The 26,255-nt window shown below is 46.9% G+C and overlaps 1 protein-coding gene and 1 long non-coding RNA gene across 18 annotated transcripts in view; one reads left to right on the top strand and one right to left on the bottom strand.

The window, feature by feature from the left end:
* Xrra1 (X-ray radiation resistance associated 1) overlaps window positions 1-26,255 on the bottom strand; it is a 64,601-nt gene that overhangs the window by 12,584 nt on the left and 25,762 nt on the right. For both annotated transcript variants that reach the window (XM_003748930.6, XM_006229821.5), the window contains 4 exons: window positions 21,751-21,884; window positions 7,756-7,884; window positions 6,832-7,037; window positions 2,560-2,600 (listed from right to left, as the gene is read on the bottom strand). In XM_003748930.6, coding sequence (XP_003748978.1) covers window positions 2,560-2,600; window positions 6,832-7,037; window positions 7,756-7,884; window positions 21,751-21,884 — 510 coding nt within the window. The remainder of the gene's footprint in view (window positions 1-2,559; window positions 2,601-6,831; window positions 7,038-7,755; window positions 7,885-21,750; window positions 21,885-26,255) is intronic.
* Window positions 1-26,255, top strand: part of LOC102547456 (uncharacterized) — a 32,147-nt gene that overhangs the window by 955 nt on the left and 4,937 nt on the right. For 3 of the 16 annotated variants that reach the window (XR_005499337.2, XR_005499336.2, XR_005499338.2), the window contains 5 exons: window positions 394-524; window positions 680-738; window positions 10,055-10,464; window positions 10,622-10,750; window positions 16,703-16,792. This is a non-coding gene — a long non-coding RNA (uncharacterized LOC102547456). Of the gene's footprint in view, window positions 1-393; window positions 525-679; window positions 878-1,260; window positions 1,787-10,054; window positions 10,465-10,621; window positions 10,751-16,702; window positions 16,793-26,255 lie in introns of those variants that run through there. The other 13 variants (XR_010060706.1, XR_010060705.1, XR_010060707.1 and 10 more) reach the window with 8 other exon arrangements.

Genomic DNA, 26,255 nt, shown 5'->3' with positions numbered 1-26,255 from the left:
ACTATCCAAGAAGATTAATTATCCCTAAGTTCATTTCATATCTCCCATCATCCTTCCAGGCAGAAGACATAACAGTAATTAAGGAGTTTCCATGATTCTAGAAACAGATCTGAGCTCAGATTACCCCCACCATGGGATTAGAGGTAGGAACAACAATTATTCTTAGCGGTAGTGGGAGCAATCCTGTCAGGACTGAACCAGACTTCCTCATCAAGAGTCCACAGGACCTCTACAACCAGACCTGAGACAATGAGATGCTCTGAGACAGACCAAGACTGATCGACTATGTGCTCAAGGCCCTGTCACACAGTCTTAGTCCTTCCCCTACATAGCCATGGGCTCCTATGTGCACCCCAAGGACAAGGCTAGCTACCAGTCCCTGTTTCTTTTCAGTGTGGGTATGCTGCATAATCAGGTTCTTCCTTGAAGACCACTCATCTCGCTGGTTGATTCTTGATGAGGCAGGTGGCAGGAGCTTGGCTTGTTTGAACCCTTCAGGGTCAGAAGTGGAGCAAGAAGACTAGGTAAGTGGAAAGAGGCAAGCCAGAGTAGAGCGCAGACCAGAAAAGCCAGAGTACACCAAGCTGAGGGCATGACTGGCCCTCTCTTAGAGGGACATGCACCTGACTATTACAGAGAAAGACCCCTGAACATCTCTTCCACCCAATTCACCTTCCAGGTTCTCAGATACTGAGCTATAATCACCAACGTTCCTGCAACCTGCTATTGATTTCCAAGGTACATCACTGGCCACAGGCCCCTCCACACAATATGAATGTCCTTTAGCAATGTGACCCTTGGCACACTGGCCAACTCAAAGGAGCAGCTGCCATTTCTGCACTTCTAAAACAAGACTGGCTGCGTTATGGTGAAGGCATATGATGCCTTATCTGCCCCAGATCTTGGTGTTGAACTTCTAAAGTCCTGGGACTAAGTGATGGGCTATCTCCTAGCCAGGGTTCCTTGGGCTGCCTGTTAGCCAGGGTTCCTTTAACCACATTTCCATTCTGCTAATGGGATTGGGATGGGGCCTGGTCAGACCTGGTTGGAAGGTGTGGGCTCTGAGCTCAAACCAAGAAGACTAACAAAAGTTGTGCTCCCTGGTTGGTGAGTATGTGTCAGGAGGGTGGATGCCAGGTTCCATGGGGGCAATAGGGACAATGGGGACGTGGGGAAAGGGTGCACACAAGCTTCACAGGTGGGACTGCCCAGATCTCGCCTTATGAGCCTCACTTTTTGTCCTTTATAATACGACTGCAGTTGTCTGAACAGGACCCTTCTTGAGATCTTCTGAGTTCTAGTAAGTTATCAAACAGGATGGGGGGTTTGTGGGGACTCCCAAATTTATAGCTAGTATAAATAGCTTACTGTCTTCTCCTCCTTCATGACTACCACCTAGAGTGTGGCCAGTGTTCTCAGGAAATGTGTGTATGTGTGTGTGTGTGTGTGTGTGCGCGCGCGCACACGCGCGCGCCTGTGTTTGTACCTAAACTCAGTCTCACACTGGGTGGTTAGTGTCAGCACAGTGCTGAAATGTCATCCTGCCCTTCTGATTTCCTTTGACAAGAGAACATGGCTGAGGTACTACATTTGGATTTCTCTCTTCCACTTCTTTCTTGCTCTCTTGAGATCTGATTCTGTCCCGTGGTTAGACCAGGGTGAAGATGACAAGGGAGAGGCCAGGGCCAGCCGTATGCTTTGAAGCTCAGCTCCCAGCTGGCTGCCATGGTGGCAAACCCAGCAGACCCATCTTGCTAGCTCAAAGAATTCTGGGAAGTAACCAGAGGAATTAGTGAGTGCTTGTCGGTTTTGTTCTGCAGCAGAGGTTAACCGGCATGGTTTCTCACCTAGTCATGTCTGTGAGGAGGCGGCTTTCTGTGCTATGCCTCGAGGATAGTTTGGCTAGGTGTAGAAATGCAAATGGATGCATCTATGTTTTGTTTACATGTATCCGTCTCCATGAGCTTGGCTAGTGAGCTCTGCCTGGAAACAAAAACCAGTCGTCTATGCTGACAAAATCAAATGGTACAACTTTGACAGCAAGGTTCTGAGGCACTACACCCTGCATTAACTTGTCCACCTTTTGAGACCTTTGTCAGAGGGCCCTGTGAGTTCCATCCTGGTGGCAGTCCCAGTTATATCACCTGAGGTAGCTGCTGTCATTACACTAAGCTCAACAGTGTCTGGAGATTGGGGGCAAGGCTGTGAACCAATGAGGTCAGAGCCTGTTCAGTTCCCCCACCACATCAGCACAGGACTGACTCACAGTAGGTGCTCAGCAAAAGCTTGTTTACTTAGTGTGACCTAAAGAAATGTCTCTGGTGGCTCTCTTAGCTTTTTCAGTTTTGTTAGTTCCTATGTAACACTCTTGTCATTATTCTCTAACTAGCATAGTACAACTCTTTACAAGAATTAATGCTCTATCCAGTATTCGTAATCCAGATGAGGCCGGGAATGGAGCTCAGGGGGTACAGCACTTGCCCTGATTGTGCAAGGCCTTGGGTTCTTCCCTAGTAGGACAACGAACACACACAGATGTGAAGTAGCGGTTCCTCCTACCTCTGAGGTTGAAAATCCAGGGTAAGAAGAGAACACAACCTCTGAAACATAAAAAGAGATGGGAGGAAGGTGGTGAGGACCCTTAGGACCCACAGGGTTGGGTCTGCATCTCCCCCACTGTGTCTTCTCAGTGCCTCCCCAACAGGTTCCAGCGCTAACCTGGAAAAGGGTCAGACGGGAGAAAACCCAACTCCTTAGCCAGGCTGCTGGGCCCAAGCATGGTTGGTTGCCTCCCTCTTTCTCTCCCCTCCTCCCCCTTCTCCCTCCTTCTCCCACCTCAGCTCACTCTGTGCTTTAGTCACGAGGACCTTCATCTTAACTTGCTTTGTGTGAGCACTTTCTAGCCCCAGTGCTGCTGGGGAGGCTACTCGGGGTAGAAAGCTAACCAGCTGTCTCATAAGAGAGACATGAACAGGAACGACACCCAGCTGAGGAGGAGGAGAAGACATGTTGAATGCCTTGAACCAAAATGTGTTAGTTGGTGAAGTCAGTGAGAACAGCTGGCATTGGGGAGAGACTACAGAAGCCATCCTGGGGTGGTCGGACTCAGATGAGCCAATCAACTGCTGAATTCACTTAAGGACCAAGGCAGGGCATCTGTGGGACTGCATGCTGTGCAGGCAGCACTCTCCTTTACCTGGGGTCTGGGCCCTCCTCATATTCCTGATAGGATGAGAAAGGTCACATGAGAATAAACAGTAGAGTACAGGAGCCGGGACAGCATTCGCCCTGAACAGTTCTCCTAGCTGGCAATCTAGCAGGGACAGGGAAAGGTTCATGTCTCACATAGCCAGTCTGCCAGGGAATGAGCCATCTTAGACTCTGACAAGGAGGTGCCTGGTGGGAGAAGGGCTGTGACAGCAGGAAGGGAGGGGCTCCCTTGCTCTCTGTGTCCCATAGTGTCTGCAGCTGCTGTGATTCCTAGGACTAGCGGAACGGAAGCTTTACCTCGTGATTATACCAATTGGCATATTTTCAACATCCATAAAGCAGCCTAACTCTGACCCACTTGGTGGGTCCTCTCTTCAAAGATCTGGGTCAACTCCACAAGGTCAGCTGAGGTCAGATAGCAGCAGCTCGTCCTCATGTCTAAGACTTAGGTCTAGAATCTAAGAGCCCCTTCCTGCAAGACTCTAATTTTCCTGGATTCCAACTCTTCAGAGTGTGTGTGTGTGTGTGTGTGTGTGTGTGTGTGTGTGTGTGTGTGTATGTCCAGGCTCCAGCAGCTTCACAACATTGTCTTCCAACACTTAAAAAATGAAACCGTGGGGCTGGGGATTTAGCTCAGTGGTAGAGCGCTTACCTAGGAAGCGCAAGGCCCTGGGTTCGGTCCCCAGCTCCGAAAAAAAGAACCAAAAAAAAAAAAAAAAAAAAGAAAGAAAGCGTATCCAGCTTTCCTAGGAAACGTCCTAGAAGTGCACACTGGAGGCTCTGAACTCATTGTATGAGGCAAGCACAGCCTTTATCACCGGTCCTCACAGGAGCGTCTTAACAGAGGAAGACATTACACCAGTCACCTGCTGGACATGGCTGCAAAATCCCTTCACAAAATGTCAGCACATTCCATTGGATGGCTGAGGGGTGTGGTCTTGTCCTGGGAATGCAAGACTGAGTGAACACTGAGGCGGCTGTCCAAGGTTCTCTCACTTTCACCAACCCCTTCAAATAAAGAATGTGAGGGTTGGTGGGGCATGTCTTTAATCCCAGGGCTGGAGAGACAGAGGCAGAGGTAGGCAAATCTTTGTAAGTTATAGGCCAGCCTTACATGGTAAGACCCTGTCTCAAAAAAAAAAAACAAAAACAAAAACAAAAACAACAACAAAAAAACCCCAACAAAACAAAACAAAAAACAAAAACACTTTGCCACCACCAAAAAAAAAAAAAACAATTATCACCCCAATTTTTAAAAAACGTTCAATAAAATTCAACACCAATTCACAGAAGGAAAAAATACTCCAGAAAACTAGGAATACCTATGAATTTCTTTAAATTTAAGGCATCTACATGAATATGTACATCTAATATACTTTTGAAATACTGAACACTTTTCTCAAGATTGCAAAGAAAATTTCCCACCATCACTGTTTTGGTCAGCCAACAAGGAAAAAGTTACCAAGAGCTATCACAACAGGAAAACAGGAGCTGAAATGGGCATCTATAGAGGCTGCCGCCATGGACGCAGATGAATTCAAAAGAACCTGGAAGTGACAGGAGGCAAGAAATGAACGTGGAACCACTGCTGGACATGAGCTCAGTACGTGTACTGGTGGCAAAACAATGGGGCTGGAGTATAAAGCGGCACCACGGATGATCACATAAAGGGATCAAAGTCCCAGGAACACATCTGACCACAGATGTGCATGGGCACAGCCTTGGAAGCAACAGAGCCTCCAGGAGAAAAGGGAAGACCTGACAATCAGGCTGGAGAGGTGGATCAGGACCAGCTGCTCTACCAGAGGTCCTGGTTTCAATTTCCAGCACACAATCTTTTGTAACTCTACTCCCAGGGGGAGCCTATCCCCTCTTCTGGCCTCTTCAGGCACTGCATATATGTAGTGCACAAACATACATGTAGACAGAACACACACATAAAATAAGTGTTAAAATTAAATAGGGTGATAGGGTGTGTTCTTTGACTACTCTGGAAAACACATAAAGACGTTGTTTCCACCTTGACCTAATCGGTACACTTCCAATCAAATCCCATTTAGGCAGAAGTTCAGGCCTTTAGTGGTGCCAGCAATCACTGGGCCCTGCAGCTCACCTGAAGAGGCTCACTAGCCAGCAGCTCCCCTGAAGGTAAAGCTCCAGCGGTGCTCACTCTTGCTGCCGCCTTAGCTTGGGAGGGCAGCGGGGTATGGGGTACTATGCTAAAACTACATGTGCATGCAAACAGCCTTATGTAACGGTATAATTAAATAAGTGAAAAGTGGGCAGGCCAATGGCAGACCAAGCTCACATCTGGCCAGAAACAGACATCCCTGTTACAGAAACAAGTCCGGAAAGAAAAAAACTACCCAGTAGATTTTTTGGTAACATATTTATAAAGGATTTGTGTCCAGAGTTATAAAAAAAACCCAACAAATCAAGAAAAGTACACATTCCAAATTAAAAGTAGGTAAAAGACTTTAGTATTTCCCAAAGGACCATAAAACTGACCAACAAACACACAAAAGGGTGCCTGACATCGCTCGTCATTTAAGAGACGGAAGTTGAAACCACGACGCTCTGCCACTACATAGCCAGTGGCACAGCGAAGCCCAACTCAAGCATTTGTGAGGCTATGGGGTAACCAGAGCTCGCACACATCAGAGTGGGAGTGAACTGGACCAGCCATGCTGGGAAACGTTTACAGTGTCACGGATGCTCAACATACTTGGAGATGTGTGACAAGCATGTCTTCTCCTGGACCCAGTCCCCAAGGAAAGAAGGGCAAGTGACCACTGAATGGTAAGAGGAAGCTCACAGCCCCAAACTAGATATAACCAGGTCTCTCAACAACAAAAAGGAAATACACTGTGGTATACACAGCATAAATAAGACAGGGGGAAAGATATATGGAGTAATATTAGTGGATATACTGATATAACACCAGGGGGACAGTCTTGTGCATGTGCATCAAGTTGGGCAAAGGTGGTTATTCCTGGAGGAGGTACTTACTGGGAGGGTCCCACTGAATGTTCTGGATTGAAATGTGAGTAAAGCATGTATGTAAAGAGTGTAGATAACACTTCAAGCTCTGCACAAGATGTCTCTACTTCACCTGTCATATGCTATTTTTCCCAATTTGAACTGTAAATAAATGGTTGGCAGATACACAGTAACATAACTACCTTAGTGGGACCAGGACACAATATGTCCAACCCAGAGACGTGCTCCTCTGTTACCAGCTTGGGTTTAAGATGTGTTCCTGTGTCTTTCCTTCCTGCCTCTGGGGGCTGCCACGTGGCTGTGGAGCCATCTGAAAACCTAACAGGAATCAGACTCACAGGACAGGCAGGTAAGGTGGTGCCCCAGGAGGATGGAGAGACCCAACGCCCTTGAGGACACAGATGTATCACAGACCTTCCTGACTTCTTTCTTAGTATATTAGGGTTTTTTTTTTTTATCACTTTTACTTGGAGTTTGAAAGCATCATACCTGACAGAACTGTTTTGGAAGTCACTAAGTGGTTCATTGAGAATGCAGGAGTGCCCAGAATCGGACTCTCAGATCAATTCCCAGAAGCTCGCCCCTCGGTGGAGCAGCGTCAGGAGTGAAGGGCGGGCTCACCTGTGCGGTCGACATCCTTTTTCATGGGCAGAACGGTATAATTTGGCTGCTCGTCAGGTGTCTCAAATATCCACATCTGGGGCTGCAGCTCTTTCTGGGAATTTGGCCCCTCTGTAACCCAGTCCCCTGTCCCATCACGGAGCTGAACCTGTTGTAGGTATGGGATCCGGAAAATCTTGTTTTGGTCCAGGCTCAACTTCTTCAGTCTTCAATTAAGAAAAGTAAATTCAGAATCCCAGCAGTGATACCACCTCTGGAGTATTGCTGAGCAAGCTGGGGGACACACATGGATTCCGGCATGGACAGGGACATCTGTTGTGTGACCTTGAGTTGGGGGGGAGACTTGCTTTCTCTGGGGCTCAATGCTCCTATCTCATAATGGGAATAATGTTTACTAATCTTTAAGGCTCTGGTGAAGACGAAATGAGACAATATGTAAACACTAGGCACAAAGTAGCATCCAATAAGTAGTAACTGAATGCAAAGGAAATATTCTAGGGATCTTTGCCACATATGCAGAACTTGGAAGTTGAAGTTCTCTGTGGGATTGTGGCGGGGGGAGTTATATGGGGGTTGTATGGGAGGGTTGTGTGTGTGAGGCTGTATGGGAGGGTTATGTGTGTAGGGTTATGGGGAGTTGTGGGGGGTTGTGAGTGTGTGGGTTGTGTGTGGGGGGCCTTGGTTTCAGGGTCAGGGATCTATCCTGGGCAACGGCTAACCCTACACATGACGGGATATAACCTTACTGATGTTGCCCTTGTCTGCCAAGCTAAGGTCAGACACAGAACTGACTTGCCCAAGGCTACAAAGCAGAGTTAAGTGGTGGATCTGGGACTCCACCCCATGCTGTGTAGCCTGAATGCAGCCCTCAGGTGTGAGCCTCTCTGGGAGTGGGGACAGTGATGAGGAAGGCTGTGATAATACCTCCTGAGCCCAGCCAGACTGGCAAAGCAGCTGGGATTGGACAGTTTGTTGTCATCCAGCATCAGGGTCTCCAGCGCCGGGAACCTCAGGATGTACTTCTTGCTTGTCAATGATGTCACAGATGCCTCCCTGTGGGCACAGAGATCTTGGGTACTGAGCGGGGGTAGAGAATGAGAACCACTATCCCCAGGAAGAAGGGGAGACAGAAAGCTGACCAGGAGGATTAACCAGCTTCGAAACTTCCCTAGTGCCCACAAGAGTTCCATGTAGAGATGAGCAGCAGGCCTACTTCCCACCCACTGACCCCTTCCCCAAGTCCTGCTTGTCCACACAGGCCTTGCCTGGAGAATGTTTGACTGACACTGGGCACGGGCTGTGCTGACAGTCACCTCAATGGTGAATGAAGCAAGACCTAATTGTAGAGATTGTGCAACAAATGGTACACTGTACAACTCTGGCTGAAGGCAGATTGCTGGGTACCTGTTGTTACCTAGCCCGAGGATTTTGGTAACCATGGGGACAATACACTCTTGGCTTGGACCATGGCTGTGCTATTGAGGTTTTCTTGGGGAATTCCCAAACCACCTGAGACAGGAATTTCAAGAGGCTGAGGCCCTGGTGATCACAGGTGGGCCGGGAGTGGTGTGGTTTGGATATAATGGTTAATCTGATCTGTTTTCAGGGGGTTGAGGCCCAGGTTGCCCTAAAGATCCATGGGTATATGCCTCAGATCACAGTCTCACCCCTCCCTGCACAGTGTCACTCCATCCACACAAAACAGAAACACTTGAGACACACACGAACACAAAGCTCATTCGTGAGCTACAAGTACACAGGCAAGAGGTAAGGCAACTAACATTTCTCCAAAGCCTAGTCATTCCTTCTGCGATCAGGGGCATCACATATCCTTGGAGGATGTCAGCAGGAGACGTTTGGTCTACCTGGTTTCCAATCAGGGAGCTCAGCAACTTGCTCAAAGTCTCATAGCTTGCTCAAAGTCTCTGCCAGGAGGCAGAGAATAAACTCTGATCTGTAAGCCCAGACCCTTCCCACCACCAGCTTCCTCTTCTGGCCATATATCTAACTGGATTACAGGGTGAGAAGATATATACGTCTAGATAGGGCTTGGCAAAGGTTCCATAGCAAGTGCAGAATTGGGGTGGATCTGAAGGAGTAGGAGGAGGGGGTGACTAAGGTCAAATGTAGTGTATAAAATTCTTAGAACTAATGGAAAATGAAGGCCCTGGGATGTACGTCTATTCCTTAAGTCATGAACTTTCTACCATGATCTTGGGAGGGGTTCGGCCATTCCTTCCCCTCAAGGTTTCCTTAGCAGGTGTTTATATTGCCAGGCACTGAGAGAAAGGGGCCCTGCCCTCCTCTCCAGGCTCACAGAAGAGGCAACTGCTATGCCTGAAGCAGGTGGGGGTGGCGGGGTCAGGAAAGGCAATGCTTTAGTGAACTCGTAAGGAAGGATAGGGGGATTTTGCCATGCTCTTAACTCTGAAAAGGGAAAGCAATAGGAGAAATAACCCTGGCTCTGTAGCTCTGGGCAGCCATGCGCCTACAGTGAGGCCCAGACACACACACACACACACACACACACACACACACACACACACACACACGCAGACACAGACACACATAGACACACACACATACAGACACACAGAGACACACACACAGACATGCAGACACACACACACTCACACACAGACACACACACAGACACACAGAGATACACACACAGATACACACACTCTCTCACACACAGACAGACACACAGAGATAGACACACACACAGACATGCAAACACACACAGACACACACACAGACACACACAGAGAGACACACAGACAGACACACAGAGACACACTCTCTCTCACACACACAGACACACAGAGATAGACACACACACAGACATGCAGACACACACACACTCACACAGACACACACACAGACACACACTCTCTCTCACACACACACACAGACACACAGAGATACACACACACACACAGCTCAGCTGTGTGGATACTCTGGTAAAGTCACAGAGACAGGTGGCTATAGAGAGAGAGAACTCTGGGCTGCTCTCCAGTCTTTGCACCTATGATCTTAACCTAGATCCTGTTTATCTTTAGGATACAGTTGTGAGATTCCCGGGCTTACTGTAAACTGACAGACTCCTACAGATACATGTTCTGACTGAACAAGGGCAGGCAGGGCAGATGTGGTTTTAGAAAGGGCACTGTTAGCCCAGAGGACAGGGGCCTTTAGTAACAGGGACCTCTCCTTTTCCTAGAAGGACAACTTCTGCCCAGTGGATGTTGAATCTCTGACAGATTAAGTGGGAAGGCACACAGCAGTTCTTTGTTCTATGCCAGGGAGGCCCGATGCAACTCAAGTGAGTCAAACCTTCAGAGACCCCCTCTTAAGCATCGCCATGGTGAAGGGGCTCCATCTGTTTCTGTGACAGTAATCCTACCTCACCTTCTTAAAGTCTGCTCTAGTAAAAACTTAAGAAAAGGGATTTTTTTCTGTCTATGAAATAGGTGTCATAAAAGAGGGACAGCGACTAGCAAGATGGCTCGGCAGGCAAAGGCTCCTCCTGCCAACCCTGCCAACCTGTGCTTCATTCCTGGCACCCACAAAGTAGGAGAAGAGAACCAGCTTCTTCAAGCTGTTCTCTGACTGCCACACATGCTACGGCAGGTACACTCCCATAATAAATCAGTCTAAAGAGCCCACAATTATGAAGGAAGCAGGGTGTGCGGGCACGTGCGTGAGTGTACGTGCGCATGCACGCGGGGCATGGGACCTAGCAGGAGAAGCCAACTGCAGCTGTAGCTCTCCTGTGCTTTCCCCACAGTCTGGCGGATGGAATCCCTGAAGTGGCAGTTTACCAGAGATGGAGACGCAGAAGTTTCCAGCTCTCCATGCTAGAAACAGCATTTGCATTGTTCTTGCCTGGGAAATGGATTACTGTTTCAAAAATAGGGTAGGTGAATGTCTTTTTAGAAGCTGAATGCACACACACACCTAGGGGTTCAGCCATAAGAATGCATGCTGCTTCTAAGGAGCCTGGAGCTCTAACTCAAGAAGCCCGACACCTGCTGTACTTGACTTCTGGTGCAGTAACAGGTAATTTCTTATACTTTATGCCAAGAGCCCCACAGCTCTCTCAAAGCACAATGATTTCAACTGATGCCCTGGTGCAGACAGGAGCACATGTACTCTGCAGTTCTTATATACGGAGCAACGAGTTTCTATTCGGATCTGAAATACCCACGATGCATCATGTGCTAAATGATTGGTGCCAGCTGATGGCTTTATGGAGCAGTCATAGAACCTCCAGGACATGAAACCTTGTTGCAAAGCCTTTAGGTCACTGCTGAAAACAGGGTCCACCTTCCCTCATTCCCATCCCAAGTTCTGTCTGTGTGTCCTAACTGCCACATGTGCTCTAAGGCACTCTATATCAAGACAGTCTGCCTGGCCACAGCCAGAAGCTGGGGAGATGGTGACCATGGTCAAGCCTTGGAGAATGTGAGCTAAAATTAGCTCTTCCTTTTTGCACTTGTTTCTTTGGGGGTTTTCTGTCACAGCGACACAGAGCTGACTGACACGGGAGGCAGCAATGGTAGGGACCAGCTTTCCTTTATGCAGCAAGGCTTCCCACTGAAGAACCTAACTGCTGAATAATGAGCAAAAAGGAACAAGATGCCTCATTTTAAAACCACGAGGAAGCAGTGTGCAGACTGTAAATCCCAAAGAGGGGTTTGAATGGTGGAATCTGGGCAGCCCCAAGGGCATTTGCTGAGCCTGCTGGAATTGAGTTATGGCTGAACTGTCTGGAGAATCAAAGCCTAGAACACGCTGACAGTAGGTTATCCATCGAGAAGCAGAGACACTAAAGGCATGGCCGTACTCAGGAGAGCCTGAGCCAGACAAAGCCCCCCTCTCATCTCACAACCAGGAAAGCTGTCTCGGAGTGACGGGCATTCACAGAGCTGTACCTCGATTCCATGTCATTAGAATAATCAGGAAATAGCCACAGTGAGTGCCCCTGGGAGCCACAGTGAGTGCTCCTGGGCACCTGGCCAAATAAATGCAAAGGTTTATTATGTCACAGACGAGTAACGTGGGCCAACTGCCTTCAGCATAAAAGAGAGAAGTCACACAAATTACACATTTTAAAACAATGTACTTTAAGGTGCCTGAAAATTGATGAGGAATTATGGGGACTGAGTTCTATGAGGTGACCCAAAGGTTGCTCTCCCTAGGGCTGTCTGCCCACTAAAGAAGTGACAGGCAGGCCGGGAAGTTGACCAGACAGTTTGTTGGTAGTGCCAGTGGAGGGGCCCAAACCCTACGTCCATAGCGTGCCACAGAATGGAAGCCTAAGGACATGCCCCTGGTTATAGGTTAGGACATTGAAGGATTAAATCGTAAAAGGCAGTGTGCACTAGAAATAATTTCAAATAATTTTAGTTACTATAATTGTATTAGGAAGGTTTAGAAGTATTCATGTAGATGACCAGAGACTCTCAATCTGACAAGAAAAAAGTGATTAAGTTGTTCAAAGGGAGAGTTGGGACATCTCACTGGGTTCTGTATTTGCATTTAGACAACATACAATTGGTCTTAAGTGCAATAGAAAAGCAAGTTCTTGCCTCATATTAGCTAATTTTGAGTACTCGTTATGACCATAGCTACCACGCAGAGCAACACCCACACAAAACATTCCCCACACAAGCAAGCAGCACCACACAGTGTAAAACTAGATTTATACAAGCCATCAGACAATACCTGCAGACTTGTGCAAGTCTCTGAGGGTGCGCTGAAGATACAGGGGCCACCATTCAGTGTGGGGATCATGGAGGTCAGGGGAAGACTAGAAATTCAGCCCACTTCTAGTTTCCCCCCCGACAGCATGCACTAGACACACTGGCCAATTAACCGAACACCCACAGTGTTTACTCAGTAACAACCTGGTGGGCTGTTACTATGGAAAATGCCACCTCAGAGCTCTGAGAACTTTCCTTCCCTAACAGTAAACTGAAAATACCATTGGCACCCCAAGATCACTGCAGAGAGAGCACTGCCAGCGGGGAAGAGTAGGGCCACAGAGGCCACTGAAGCACACGACAGGCCTGCAAAGTGTCACTTGTGCAAATGCCAGGTCTTGAAGAATGTCTGCACTTAAATCTTCAACACCATGGTGACTCCAACTCCAGCTGTTGCAGCAGATGTGAATCTTCCTGTGCTGAATCAGCAGAGCTCCTGACACCTGGAGTCTCCCTGAGGACCCGACGATGGTTCCTTCTCCTTATCAGTTAGCAAGGACTTCCAGAAATAGTTTGTCTTAACCTGACAGGGACAACAGTGTACCCGTGTGTCCTCTTCCTTCAGGGTCATATTAACTTCAAGCCTTATCACCATCAATCCATAAGGATGGATTATTTTGATGTCCCACAGAAAACAACATGCTGACTGGAGTTGGTGACAAGAAAAGTTACCACTCCCATCCCCCGAGTTCTCCCACTCCCACCGCTGCCATGGTTTAGTAAGGTACACATGGATCACAGGCAAGAGGTAAAACACAAGAATTCTGGGGACTGTCAGCCTGCTTAATGTCCTTGGCGTTCGGGTACCTGGAGCATGTTGAGCTGTATCTCTAGTACTTTGTACCACCTGTTGCTAAGAAAAAGGCACAAAGCTCCATTGGTCTCTTTGGGATCCAGAGGTTACAAGTAAAGCATTTGTGCTTTTCAAAGCATTGACTAATTATTCCCTGAGGTCGGCAGCGGCCAGACGAAGCTCTGCAGCAGGCTGAGAGTGCGGCGAGAACTGCCCTTCTGTGTGACCCACTCCGCAAGCCCACTGGGAGCAAAAGGTCCATAGCAACAGATGTGTCACACAGCCAGGATTACCACACATCCTGTTTTTCAAGGGAAGCCTGAGTTCCTCCATTTTCTCAAACAACTGTTCTTTTGTTCTCCCTTAAATATGTTCTGGTTTGGATGATGAATGACTGACAAGGTTATGCTATAAATAGAGCCCTTTGTAGACAGAAATAGTGGAGATTGTTAAGAGCAAAGTAATACCCTTATTCTGATCAGTGTTTTCTTTTTGAAGCTCAGTTTTTGGCTCACTGCTGTGTGCTGGCAGAGACTGGCACATGAGACACAAAATGGCCATGTGATGTGAGTCACTTATGAACCATATGTCTGACAGAACGGTCTCATCAAGTGCAGAAATACACTTTTGAAATAATGGACATATTTCTTTTCCTCTTTCTTTCTTTTTTTGGAGACAGGGCTTCTCTGTGTAGCCTTAGCTATGCTGGAACTTGTAGACCAGGCTGACCTCAAACTCACAGAGATCTGCCTGCTTCTGTCTCCCTGAGTGCTGGGATTAAAGGCGTGCACCACCACACATTTAAGATGTATATATCATGGCGTGCTCTGCGATGCTTTGATATGGTGCACATTACGTCGCGTTCAAACCAGCACAAGCACATCGATTTTCCCAAACATACCATTCATGATAAGACATTCCAAATATTTCCTTCTAATTCTTTTTATTCTTTGAAATACATAGCACATACTGGTTATCTGTATAATATAACTTATCCTAGTGGATAACAGAATATAAGAACTCAGTTCTATACACCCACAGCTTAATGTTGGTCATTCACCTTTCCTCATGCTCCGCTCCCAACATTCCCCAGTTCTATTTTCTTCAACTTTCAGCATTTATGAGATAAACTTTAAAAAATTCTGCATATGGGAGGTATCATTTAAGGTCAGATTCCAGAAAGTCTGGATCATGGCTCAGATTCCTGAGGTGTCTATCCCAGCTGTGCCGCTGTCTCTCCATCAGCCCGCAGCTAAAAGCTCAGGACCAGCAGCCCAGGGAGGCCTCCACTGTACTTGCAAATTACTTTGTATGCTATGGTCTGGCTCTACACAGCAGAAAAGCTCGGAGCAAAGCATCTGACTATCCATTTGCTTGCTTAGAGAGTCAGAAGCACAGATCTTCCATGGACAATGGGTGAATAACAAAAGCTTGTAAAAAAAAGGGGGGGTCGGGGGGGGGGAAACTGCTAGCAGTGAGGTTTGGAGTGATCTTTGAATGAATGAACTTCCAGAATAGGTAGGGGTATGAAGGCGATCCTGGTCTCTGTCGGTATGTCCTCTGTGGATATATACACTGCAGCGACCTCAGTGACCAGATGGACAAGGTGACCTAATTCCGTGAATGTCAGGTAGCCACCTGTCCTCACAGCAGGGAGGAAGACTATGCACGTCCCCCTCATCAGAGCCCAGCAGCGCATCGTCTGCCAACAGCAGAGGTCACTGCTGTGCCGCAAAGGGCACCGTTTCCTGGATGGAGAGACTGGCTGCGATGCATACATTCCTTCAAAAGGGAGCACTGGTGTCTATTAAAAGTTTTCCCAAGGGGCTGGGGATTTAGCTCAGTGGTAGAGCGCTTACCTAGGAAGCACAAGGCCCTGGGTTCGGTCCCCAGCTCCGAAAAAAAAAGAACCAAAAAAAAAAAAAAAGTTTTCCCGCACAGTTTGGGAGACAGATCCACCTTCTCTGCCCACAGAGCTCTACAGCCTGAGCTGCCATATTAGTACAATGGTTCTGCGTTGACTGTGCATTGCCCTAAATACACAGTCAAAGATTGAGTAATCTTTGTTTCTGCGCACAGCTTTGGTTTCTGTCTAGGGTTCTTTTATAGCAGTCTCTGGCCACATCCTGCACCAACACTTCCTGCAGAGCCAGTTTAAAGATCATGAGTTTATTTAGCTTTTGCTTATCTCAAAATGTCTAATTTCTCCCTTAGCACAGAAAGACAGTTTTATTTTTTAATTGTGTGTGTGTGTGTGTGTGTGTGTGTGTGTGTGTGTGTGTGTACATGTGAATGCAGGTACCCTCTGGGTCCTGATGCTGGCATCTCAGGCTGTTGTAAGCGTCTGGGTGTGTGTGCTAGGAATCCAAGTTGAGTTCTCAGACATGTCTCCAGCCCCAGGAACAGCCTGATGGACATAGGACTCCTGGTTCTTTTTTTTTCTTTAGCACTCTGAATATGTCAGACTTCTCCCTTCTGGCTGCCATCTTACTGAAGGCTGATAATCTTACATTATGCCATATGTGGCATAATTTCTCTTGTATTACTTTCAAACCCCTCTCTATCTTTGACACTGACTGTGGTGTGTCTGCGTGTGTACGTGACGCCCACTGAGCTTCATGGATATTTCTATTCACACAAACTTGAGAAGGGTCACTATTTCTTCAAAGAATCTCTCCTTCCCCCCTCCCTCCCTTCCCTCCCTTCCATCCCGTCCCCTTTCCCCCTCCTCTTGCTTCCCCCTTCCTTCCTCTCCTCCCCCCTCTCCCGGCTTGCCTCTCTTCCTCCTCCTCCAGGGTTTCCGCAGTGTCCTGTGGACACTGATTTGCTGGCAGTATTTCTTCAGATCCCTCTGGCTTTAGAGATGTCAATCCTTTTATTCCTCAGACTTTGTAAATGTAACTGGACCACCTTTAAGGCCACCACTTCTTCCTTCAGCTCTACTCTGCCTTAGCATTTCTCCAATGACCCTCACCTCCATAACTTTCAGTTGTAGAATTTCTAATTTCTTTTCAGGGTCCCTCTCGTTGCTATTAATATTTTGCTTGTGTGTAATTTTCCAGACTCACGCCTTGTCTTCTGTTAGCTCTCTTGGCATCTTTACCACTGGTGAGGTTTTTTTCTCTAGAAGATCTTCCTTCAGATTTTTCTGAGAAATATTTCTGTTTAGTTTTTCTTTACAGCTTGGGATTTTTAGTAGAGAACTGAATGTTGGAGTCTGCTAATGTGACGTGATAGGTCTTTATCACGTTAGCACACTCCTTTCCCATCAAGGTTTCCTGAGATTGGCTTATTTTTGTAATTTTTATAGGCTACCCTCGTGGCAAGGATCATTCTGAGGCATCAATAGCAGGTCTTCTCAGATCATTTTGGACCAGGTGCCTTTCTCTGGACATTTATGGTGAGTTTCTGATTTCTTCCACATAAACACTTGCTTTTGAATGTCCTAGACTTCACCTGGCTCCCAAAAAGAGGTTTCTCCGACTGAAGTGGGAGGGGCTTGAGCAGTGTGGGGACAACAATGGATGACTGACTACCTCTCTGCTTCATGATCGGAAGTGGCAGTTAGTAGTCACAAGACAGATCCCTATCAGTTGGAGAGGAGGGACATTTCTGCCCACTCTGGGGACTGCAAGCTGTTCAGTTATGCTACAGAGGCATATGTGTGATTGTTACCACGAGACTTGGGAGGGCAGGATGGGTCTAGCTACTGAGAAAGACCTGAAATTATCAGCGGTTTGATGACTCAGCCTTCTTCCTCTGGAAGACATGTCTTCAGCGGGTTCCAGAGTCCCCAGTGGTCTCCTAAGACAGATCTGCCAATGCACTTGCTGCTAGGTGAGGACACAGAATCGGGGTGCTTCCTATCCTACCCTCTGCCCTCTGGTGAAATAGCCTTTATGATGCACACCAGACATGTAGAACTGGGGAAATGGGGACCTGAGTTACAGTGGAGACGTCACATAAATTGGCAGTCAATGAGAGGCTGGCTTTCCATTAGCATTCTCATTAAGGACCTAGGAATTAGCAAAGGGAAGTGGAAGTTCCCTTTCACAGTGATGCCTGATAGTGTGCTTCTCATTTCTTGACTCTCTCTCTCTCCCTCTCTCTCCCTCTCTCTCCCTCTGCCCCCTCTCTCTCCCTCTCCCTCTCCCTCCCCCCCCCTCTGTGTGTGTGTGTGTGTGTGTGTGTGTGTGTGTATACACACACATGGGAAGTGGGGCAGGCTCCGAAGCCAACTTTGTGGAGTCAGTTCTCTCACCTTTGCATGGCTCTCAGGGACTAACTCAGGCCTTCGGGCTGGTGGGGAAGTCCTTTAAACACTGAGCAATCTTGCTGGGCCCACATTAGGTGCTTCTGATTTAGAGGCGCTTCTTGGGGGTCACCAGAATAATCTCAGGAAACTAGAAGCTAATATTGTCACTAGCCACTTGGGTTTCTTGTTTCATTGAAACAAGAGGCAGGCAGAAAGGGGGCTTGCTTTTGACAATATAAGTAATTATCCAGAGTAAATACGCTGCTGTTATTCCTCGAAGATCCAAAAGAATATGTGAGTCTGTGGTATTATTGGTTTCCTCTTAGAAAGTCTAAGACATTTAGCAAAAGTTTCTAGAAATTATAGTACCTTCCTAAAAGCAGTGTGCTTAGTGTTCAGACTCTTCAGGAGTGAAGACTGAGGAACTCTAACTAGCTAAGGTGGCTGGGTGACAGTAACAGGACTATAGATGGGTGACAGGAAAATGTATGAATATCTACCATGGCCTCCCGACCAAGTAAGAAAAGGTAATGTGGCGATTATGGATGCTCTCATCCCACTTTCCTTCTTGCTTTATGTACACGTATGAGTGTGCGCACGTCCCTATATACCACGGGTATAAGATGCTCGGTGATGGCCACAGCTCTGCTTGGTGATGGCCACAGCTCTGCTTGGTGATGGCCACAGCTCAGCTCATGGAGGAGGAGGGTGTGTCTCCAGTGCAGTTTCCTGAGGCCTGTGGTGGTGGTTACTGCTGTGGGCTCGTGTGTGTGTGCACCAGCCGTCTGTCTCCTTGTTGTCAGCCTTCAGTCTTTCCCTCTGTACTCAAAACTATCTGGTAGAGGGTTGGGGACAACTGCTTAACTGTACTTGCTAGACCAACATTTTAATCTGGCTTCTAGCCGGTGCTCTCAATCGGTAAGAGCCTGCCCAGCACAGCAGGGTGGGAAGCAAACCTTCTGCCTGGCCCCTGGCCCCTGACAGCAACAGCACAGGAACAATGGCAGTGGCTGCTGTGTCGACAAAGGCCGAGGCAGCTGGGCTAGAGTTAGAGCAATGGCCTCTCAGAAAGTCCAGTGGCAGATGCAGACTCGTGCTCCAGCAGTGTTCTAGGACTGACATAACCAAGTGTCTCTATTTGTCATTGGTGATGCTGGAGGTGGAATGAAAGTTTGTTGGCTACGTGTCTTAAAGGAGCCCTTGTCTCTAGAGGCACATATTGAATATACATGACAATTGAATTTGCTTATTAATTTGTGAGCAGATTCATTTAAAACTCGGTACATTTTTCTTAAGAATAATCTATACTGGGTATGATATGGGGTATAGTTTTAACACACTGGCCACAATCTCACAACTGTCAGGTGCTAACTACTGGGCAGAAGAAACATGAGAACTTATTTTACCTTCTATCCTCCCTTGTTAATCATTTTGTCCACTGCTGTGATGAACACCCATGAAAAGCGATTTGGCTATTGATCTTAGTTCTTGACCTCCTCGATTCTGGGCTGCCATGAGGTGGTAGGCTATGCTGATGGGAGCCATGGTAGATATTACCACGCTCATGGAGGGCAGGAATCAGAGAAAAACAAGCCTTGGAGAAGCACAAGATACCCCAAGGGCCTTCCCCAGGAAAGGGCTTCTTGTAGCCAGGCCTCACTTGTTCAAGTTTTGGCACCTCCCAGAACAGTGCCATCAGTTGGGACCTTTCCTTTAGTATATGAGCCATCCGAAAGGACACTGAATACTAGAACCATGCTTTACTTTTATGCATTTCTGAAATTGTCCATAATAAAAATACCAGTGATGATATCTCTCTACTCGGAGCAAGTGAATCACGATTTTTTTTTTTTGAGTCTGACTAAGACAAGTCTTATCACAGAGAATGCTTACCTTCCAACAAAGTCAGCATAAGGGCAAACAAAGCAGTGTGCAGGGGTCTAAGAGCACACAGCAGACACAATGACAGAAGTTTGCATATGGGACCAGAACCCTGGTACATCCTGTCCCCTGTGCCTAGTGTCCCCCTGCACAAATCCATCCAATTAGTTTTTAGGACTTCTTAGATTTAGAAGCATCCTTTCTCTCCTTTATAAAAAATATTTTTAAAGTTGATTTTTAAAGATTTATTTATTATATATAAGTACACTGTAGCTGTCTTCAGACACACCCAAAGAGGGCATCAGATCCCACATGGTGGTTGTGAGCCACCATGTGGTTGCTGGGATTTGAACTCAGGACCTCTGGAAGAGCAGTCAGTGCTCTTATAACCACTGAGCCATCTCTCCCGCACCCCCTCCCCACCATTTTAAAAGTGTATAGTTTCTGTCTACTACATGTATGCAGGACCAATGGAGAGCAGTGGAGGGCATTGGAACCTGTGGAACTGGAGTTACAGATGGTTGTTATCTACCATATGGGTGCAAAGAACTGAATCTTGGTCCTTTTTACAAGAGCAGCAAGGGTTCTAACTGCGGAACCAGCTCTCCAATCCTCTTCTGCTTTGATGGGAGATAAGGTCTCACTATGTAACCCAGGTTGACCTTGAACTCCCATGATCCTCCAGCCTCAGCCTCTCATACTGGTATTATAAGCACATGCCACCACTAGTGGTTCATAAATACCCTTTTTGCCTACTTAAGTTTGAGCTAGGTTTGTGACATCCAGCTTGGAAACAAGATAATCCTAACTAAAGGAACCCTAAATGCAATGACCACTATTATTCCAACCACCTGGAGCAACTAAATGTTATTATCATTGTCTTTGTCACCAACCTTACTTACATCATCACCAGGTCCGTCACCATCAATATCTCATGGGTCAGTATCAACTTACTACACAGTATATGAAAAGCATCAGATCTTTGTCTATTGCTGCTGATCAGAGATGCGTGAGACAGAGCTCTAGCTCTGAGCGTACTCCCGACCCACGTGGAGGGACCAGGTGTAGCAGCCATCTATCCACCATCTATAGAGATACTCGTTTAGGTGGCTGAGGGAGGTCCCAACACGCTAGCCAAGTACTAGACTAAGCAGGGACACATCCAGTTCACCTGATAGAGATGAGAGGAAGTAGTTTAGGAGCCAGGCCTTGGAATATGATCAACCTATGTGAGAAGCCACCACAATGACTGTAAGTTCTTCCTCTGGAGTCAAAAACACTTGATTCAAATCTTGGCTCTGCAATAAACTAGTTTTGTAAATTTGAGGATGTTATTTAACTTGTCTCTACCTCAATTTCCTCATCTGAAAAATGGGATGATAATCTCCTAGTTCATAAAACTGAGGGTTAGAGTGTGAAGAACAATGCCTGGCACCCAGTAAACACTAATTGTGTGTTATTATTCAGAAAAGTCAGTATGTTCTGGAGAAAAACAGCCTCCACAAAGGTGCAGAATGGAAATGTACAAAGGTTATTTAGAGACCAGCAAGTAGACTTAAGGAACTGGCACAGAGGGAGCAGCTAGCAAGAGCAATACCCATAGCCTACAAAAGATCAGAGGCAGGGAAATGGCTTTGCAAATGTGTGTGTGTGTGTGTGTGTGTGTGTGTGTGTGTGTGTATGTGTGTGTGTACATGTGTAGATGCATGCACATGTATGTACATGTGTGATTGTGTTCATGCATGTTTGAGACAGGGTCTTACTATGTAGTGTGGCTAGCTAGAAGTTGCTATGTAGACATTCTGGCTACAACTCACAGAGACTGCCTTGCTTCAACCTACTGAGGGCTGGAATGAAAAGCTTCCCCCATCATGCCCAGCTCCATTCTCTCTTAAGACAAGATTTGAATCAAGTGCTTTTGACTCTAGAGGCAGAACTTGCAGTCATCATCATGGTGGCTTCTCATGTAGGGTGATCACATTCCAAGGCCCAGCTCCTATTCCCCTTCCTCTCATCTCTAACCATCAGATGAGCACACAGGAAAGCATCCATATAAGGAATTTCCTGGAGGATAAGCAGGCAGCATCCTCATGTTGGACACTCAAAGCCTGTCTTTACAGAACTCCCAAGAAGAGCTGCTCTGAGCTATTCCTTTGATGTCAGGACCCAGGCAAAGGCTTCTGGGAGGACACATGGGACAAACTCAAGGATGTAGAACTTACTGCTCTTTGACAGCCATGTTGGGTGGTAGAGAGGTGAGCCCGTTGCCCGTGAGCAGCAGCACACGGAGATGTGGCAGAATCCCCAGATCGCAGATGGCCTCCTCAGTCAGGCTGTTGAAGGAAAGGTCCAAGAACTGCCATGCAAAACAAGAGATGGGATAATAGAAGCAATGTATGACAACGATGCCCAAATGTGGGCAGGGAGCCGGCTCTGCTCCTTTCCCTCCTCACTTCCAGGTACCCATCATTCACAGGATAGAGTGTCTTGGGTTTGACCCTCAGCCTGTTGGAGTCAGGCTCAGTCCTCTTTGTCTTGGCTGCCACTGCACATCTTTTCAGCAGACTCCTCCCCTCTCCCTGCTTGTCCTGCCAGTCACCCTTAGAATGTTTCTACTAGAAAAATGGCCCTCTCTTAGCACTGGAATCCCAGCCATCTCAAAGCTGCCTCCCTAGAAAATATTCCTCAAATCTTGGCCAGGTGGGCTACCTCCCTCCCCTGACTTTATCTGCTTTATTTAAACTGTCCTAGGATATTTGTCCCAGTCTGCAGGGTCTTGAGACAGCTGGAGATGTATAAGAAAGAGGTGTGCCATGTATTTTGTCTGGCACACAGTGGAGGATTGGCCCTTCGAGGTCAGGAACCGTATCACTGCAGCATGGTAGCCGGATAACTGAGCACAGGCCCTGGCGCCAAGCAGATACACATGAAAGTGAACTTAAATGAACTTGCTTAAAAAAGCAATGAGCCCAAATGGCCACTGCCCTCCTCTGCTGCTTCTGCTTCTTCTTCCCCCTCCTCTTCCTCCTCCTTTCTTCACCACCACTCTCATCACCACCACCACCACCTCTGCATCCATTACCCCCACACTGAAGGCTTATTTTGTTCTTGTCCTCTGGTAAGCCCCAGTTTTCTTTGGCTGCAAACTGTCTATGTCTATCTGCTAAGAAGAGATGCTGCTGGACTCTCAGCCTTCATCAGAGAAACTTCTTTTATAGTGGAGGTGGTTAGTTAACACAGAGACTCACAACTGGTCCAAGTGCAGAGAATAAGTGACAGTGTAGTGCTTGGTTCTAAATGGAACACTCATGTTCCCTCCTCCAAGGCTAGGGCCATCACGGAAGAGGGGGTAGAAAGATTTTAAGAAACAAAGGCTGGGGAAGAATGTGGTGAAGCTGTCTTCTGGAGATGCCATGGATGGTGCACTCATGACATCACTGTAGTCATGGCTACCCGAACAGGACTGGGCTCATCAACCTCTCATCAGGGAAGAAGGAAAGGCATGTGGGGCCCACCTGTCTCTGAAGGATCACTGGTAGCTATAGCAGCAGAGGCAGGGTGTCTGTGTGTTTTCAGTGGTGGTGTTGTCCATTTTCTGGTAAATAACCTCCCACCTATGCTCATGCAGGCAGCCCAGAGGGTCTCCCACACAAAGCAGGAAGGGATCTTGGGAAGAAGGGTTTTGGCAGGAAAGGAAAGGGGTGGAAACAGGGCACTAGGAGTGGAAAGGATTAAAGTTCATTATATACATACATGAAACAGTCAAAAGATAAGTAAAATTTAAAACAAAGAAGCAATATTTCTGGGATAGATGTCCAGACACACACAAGCCACAAAGGCAGTAACATCGAGGCAGGTTTCACAGAGAGGCAGCATGTGTGCCATCCCCAGACCAAACTGTTAAAGGCAAAGAGAACCGAAGTGAGAGGGGCATGAGTCAGGAGGTAGCTGCCATGTTCTGAGAGCCCCAAAGGGTCTGGGTATCAGGGAAGCTTGTGGCAGAGGAGAGGTTTGTTAAGACTGGCCAGGATGTGAAAGGTTCCAAGCACCAGGATGAAAGACGGGGCTTGAGGTGCACAGAACAGAGCCATCTCACTTGGCTGGAGCAAGGAGAGGAGCAAGGCCTGGGAAAAGCACAGGCAAACATGGGGAATCCTTGTCTCTCATGGTTGTGTGTGGACTGCCAAGACCTAGATTTTTGCCCCCTTTGTGTCTCTCATGTTCCCTCCAACCTATTCCTCAGACAGCAGCCAGAACATGTTTTCTAAATTATGGCCTCGACCACAGCATACTCCAATCTCAAACTCGGTGATTCCTATCGCATAAGATAGGTTTAACTCCATAGCAAGGTGTCTAAGGCATCCCAAGGTCTGTTCTAATTCACTTCTTCAGGCTCATACAGCTCTACAAATGCTCAGTTCTCACTCTCCACCCAACCACACCGAACAGATTCAGCGGTATTCAAGCTCAGGAGTTGGTGAACTAAGGTCAACAAGCCAAATCCAGCCTGATGCTCCTTTGTGGCTAGTGAGAAAAGAATGATCCTTATACTTCAAAAAATAAAAATATGAGGCCGGGATATGTAGTATGTGTCTTTAATCCCAGCACTCAGGAGGCAGAGGCAGCTGGATCTCAGTGAGTTTGAGGCCAGCCTGATCTACAGAATGAGTTTCAGGACAGCCAGGGATGCACAGAGAAACCCTGTTTCAAAAAATAAATAAAAAAGGAATAATGTGCCCAGGTTGGCAATGAGGAGTTCACATTTCAACATCTTGTTTGCCTCCTGTCAGGAGCCATCTAGGAGAGCCTAAGGCGAGTAGGTGACTTTCCTGGGAGTGCCCATCTTTTTTTTTTTTTTCATGGCTTACAGTGGGCGAGGTCTGAGAGGCAAGGTCCCAAAAGACTTCATCTCAAGATTGCGTCTTGCAGCTGATATGCCTTTCCTGTAACTTTACATAGCCTATTGAGCAGGTTTCCTGCAGATCTACATAAAGATGAATTTCATGAATTAATGTTGTTTAGATGAGTTAATGATTTTATAGAATTCCTCACTTGATTCAAATAATTTTAGGAAGAAACATTTTAGGGATGGATTTAGTTGTTTTGCCAGAAGTTAAAATCAAGAACTGAATGTGCCCAAGAACAAAATACTTATAGGAGGAAATACAGGGACAAAGAGTGGAGTGGGGACTGAAAAGGTCATCCAGAGACTGCCCACCTGGGTATCCATCCCATATGCAGCCACCAAACCCAGTCACTATTGCTGATGCTAAGAAGTGCTTGCTGACAGGAGCCTAATATGGATGTCTCCTGAGAGGCTCTGCCAGAGCCTTACTGATACAGATGAGGATGCTTGCAGCTAACCATTGGACTGAGCAGGGGGCCCCAATGGAGGAGTTAGAGAAAGGACTGAAGGAGTTGAAGGGGTTTGCAACCTCATAGGAAGAACAACAATATCAGCCAACCAGACACCCCACCCACCCACCCAGAGCTCTAAAGAACTAAACCACCAACCAAAGAGTACACAAGAAGGGACCCATGGCTACAGCCACATATGTAGCAGAGGATGGCATTGTCTGGCATCAATAGGAGGAGAAGCCCTTGGTCCTGTGAAGGCTTGTTTCCCCAGTATAGGGGAATGCCAGGACATTGAGGTGGGAGTGGGTGGATGGGAGTGGGAGCACCTTCACATAAGCAAGGGGAGGAGGGATGAGAGGGGATGTGAGAGGAGAGAAAGGGGAACATTTGAAATGCAAATACATGAAATATCCAAGAAAAAATAAACAAAAAAATGAAAAAAGCATCAGTAGAATGTGCCCATTCTTCATAGAATAGTTACATAATAAAGAATACAATGAACCTTCATAAGTACATTATAAAGAGAAATAGGCTTGGGGCAAATTTGTGATCAAGGAAAAATTCATTCTAGGTCAGGTCCAAGGATGATGCTACAGGTATGGACCACGATAAAGCAAGGCTATATGAAACTGTTGCTTTGAACTTATAATGAGCTTAAAGAATGAAACACTATTTTGAATTTATATTAATATCATTCTGTAACTCCCCTTTTGTGTAACATTTTATCCATAAGGTACTTTTCTAAGAACTTTTATCTATAAAAAGGTCAGAGAAAAGAAAGAAAGTGTAGCTTGGGGGAGCTCAGCCCCATCCATCCCACCAGATATATATGCCTGTTTGTTTATACATACATGTGTAGGTGTATGTGTATGTACATAAGCATGAATAAACATTGTAGACTTGATTGACACAGGTGGTTAGGCTTGTCTAGTGTGTGTGTGTGTGTGTGTGTGTGTGTGTGTGTGTGTGTGTGTGTGTGCATATTTGCCCATGTAAAGGACTTTAATTCTTTTCCTCTCTGGTTCACGAAGAGTTCTAAACCTCTTGCCTGGCCATTGAGAGGTCCTTAGCCAGAGAGGAAAGAACCAGCACTTATCAGCACAAATAGTAAGAAAGTTAGAGTATGAGACCTATGTGCTTATTAAAGCACAAATAATAAAATTATAAGGCCAGGGATTATCTGTCTTTAGCCTTTTTCGGACACTGCGTCCTACCTAGTACCATTCCCCTAAAGGTCGGGGCAGGCCCACGGCAGACTCCATACTGTCTGCAGTTCTTTCCTCTCACAGAAGGATGACTACTTATGACAGCCCCAACTACTAGTGAGCACATGACTCAAAGAGTAACATACTTAGTTTCATGTTTCTTA

The sequence above is a fragment of the Rattus norvegicus genome, chromosome 1, assembly GCF_036323735.1.
Source record: "Rattus norvegicus strain BN/NHsdMcwi chromosome 1, GRCr8, whole genome shotgun sequence".
NCBI classification, from domain to species: Eukaryota; Metazoa; Chordata; class Mammalia; order Rodentia; family Muridae; genus Rattus; species Rattus norvegicus.
The sequence above is the reverse complement of the archived record's forward strand: the minus strand, read 5'-3'. Positions and strand labels throughout refer to the sequence as shown.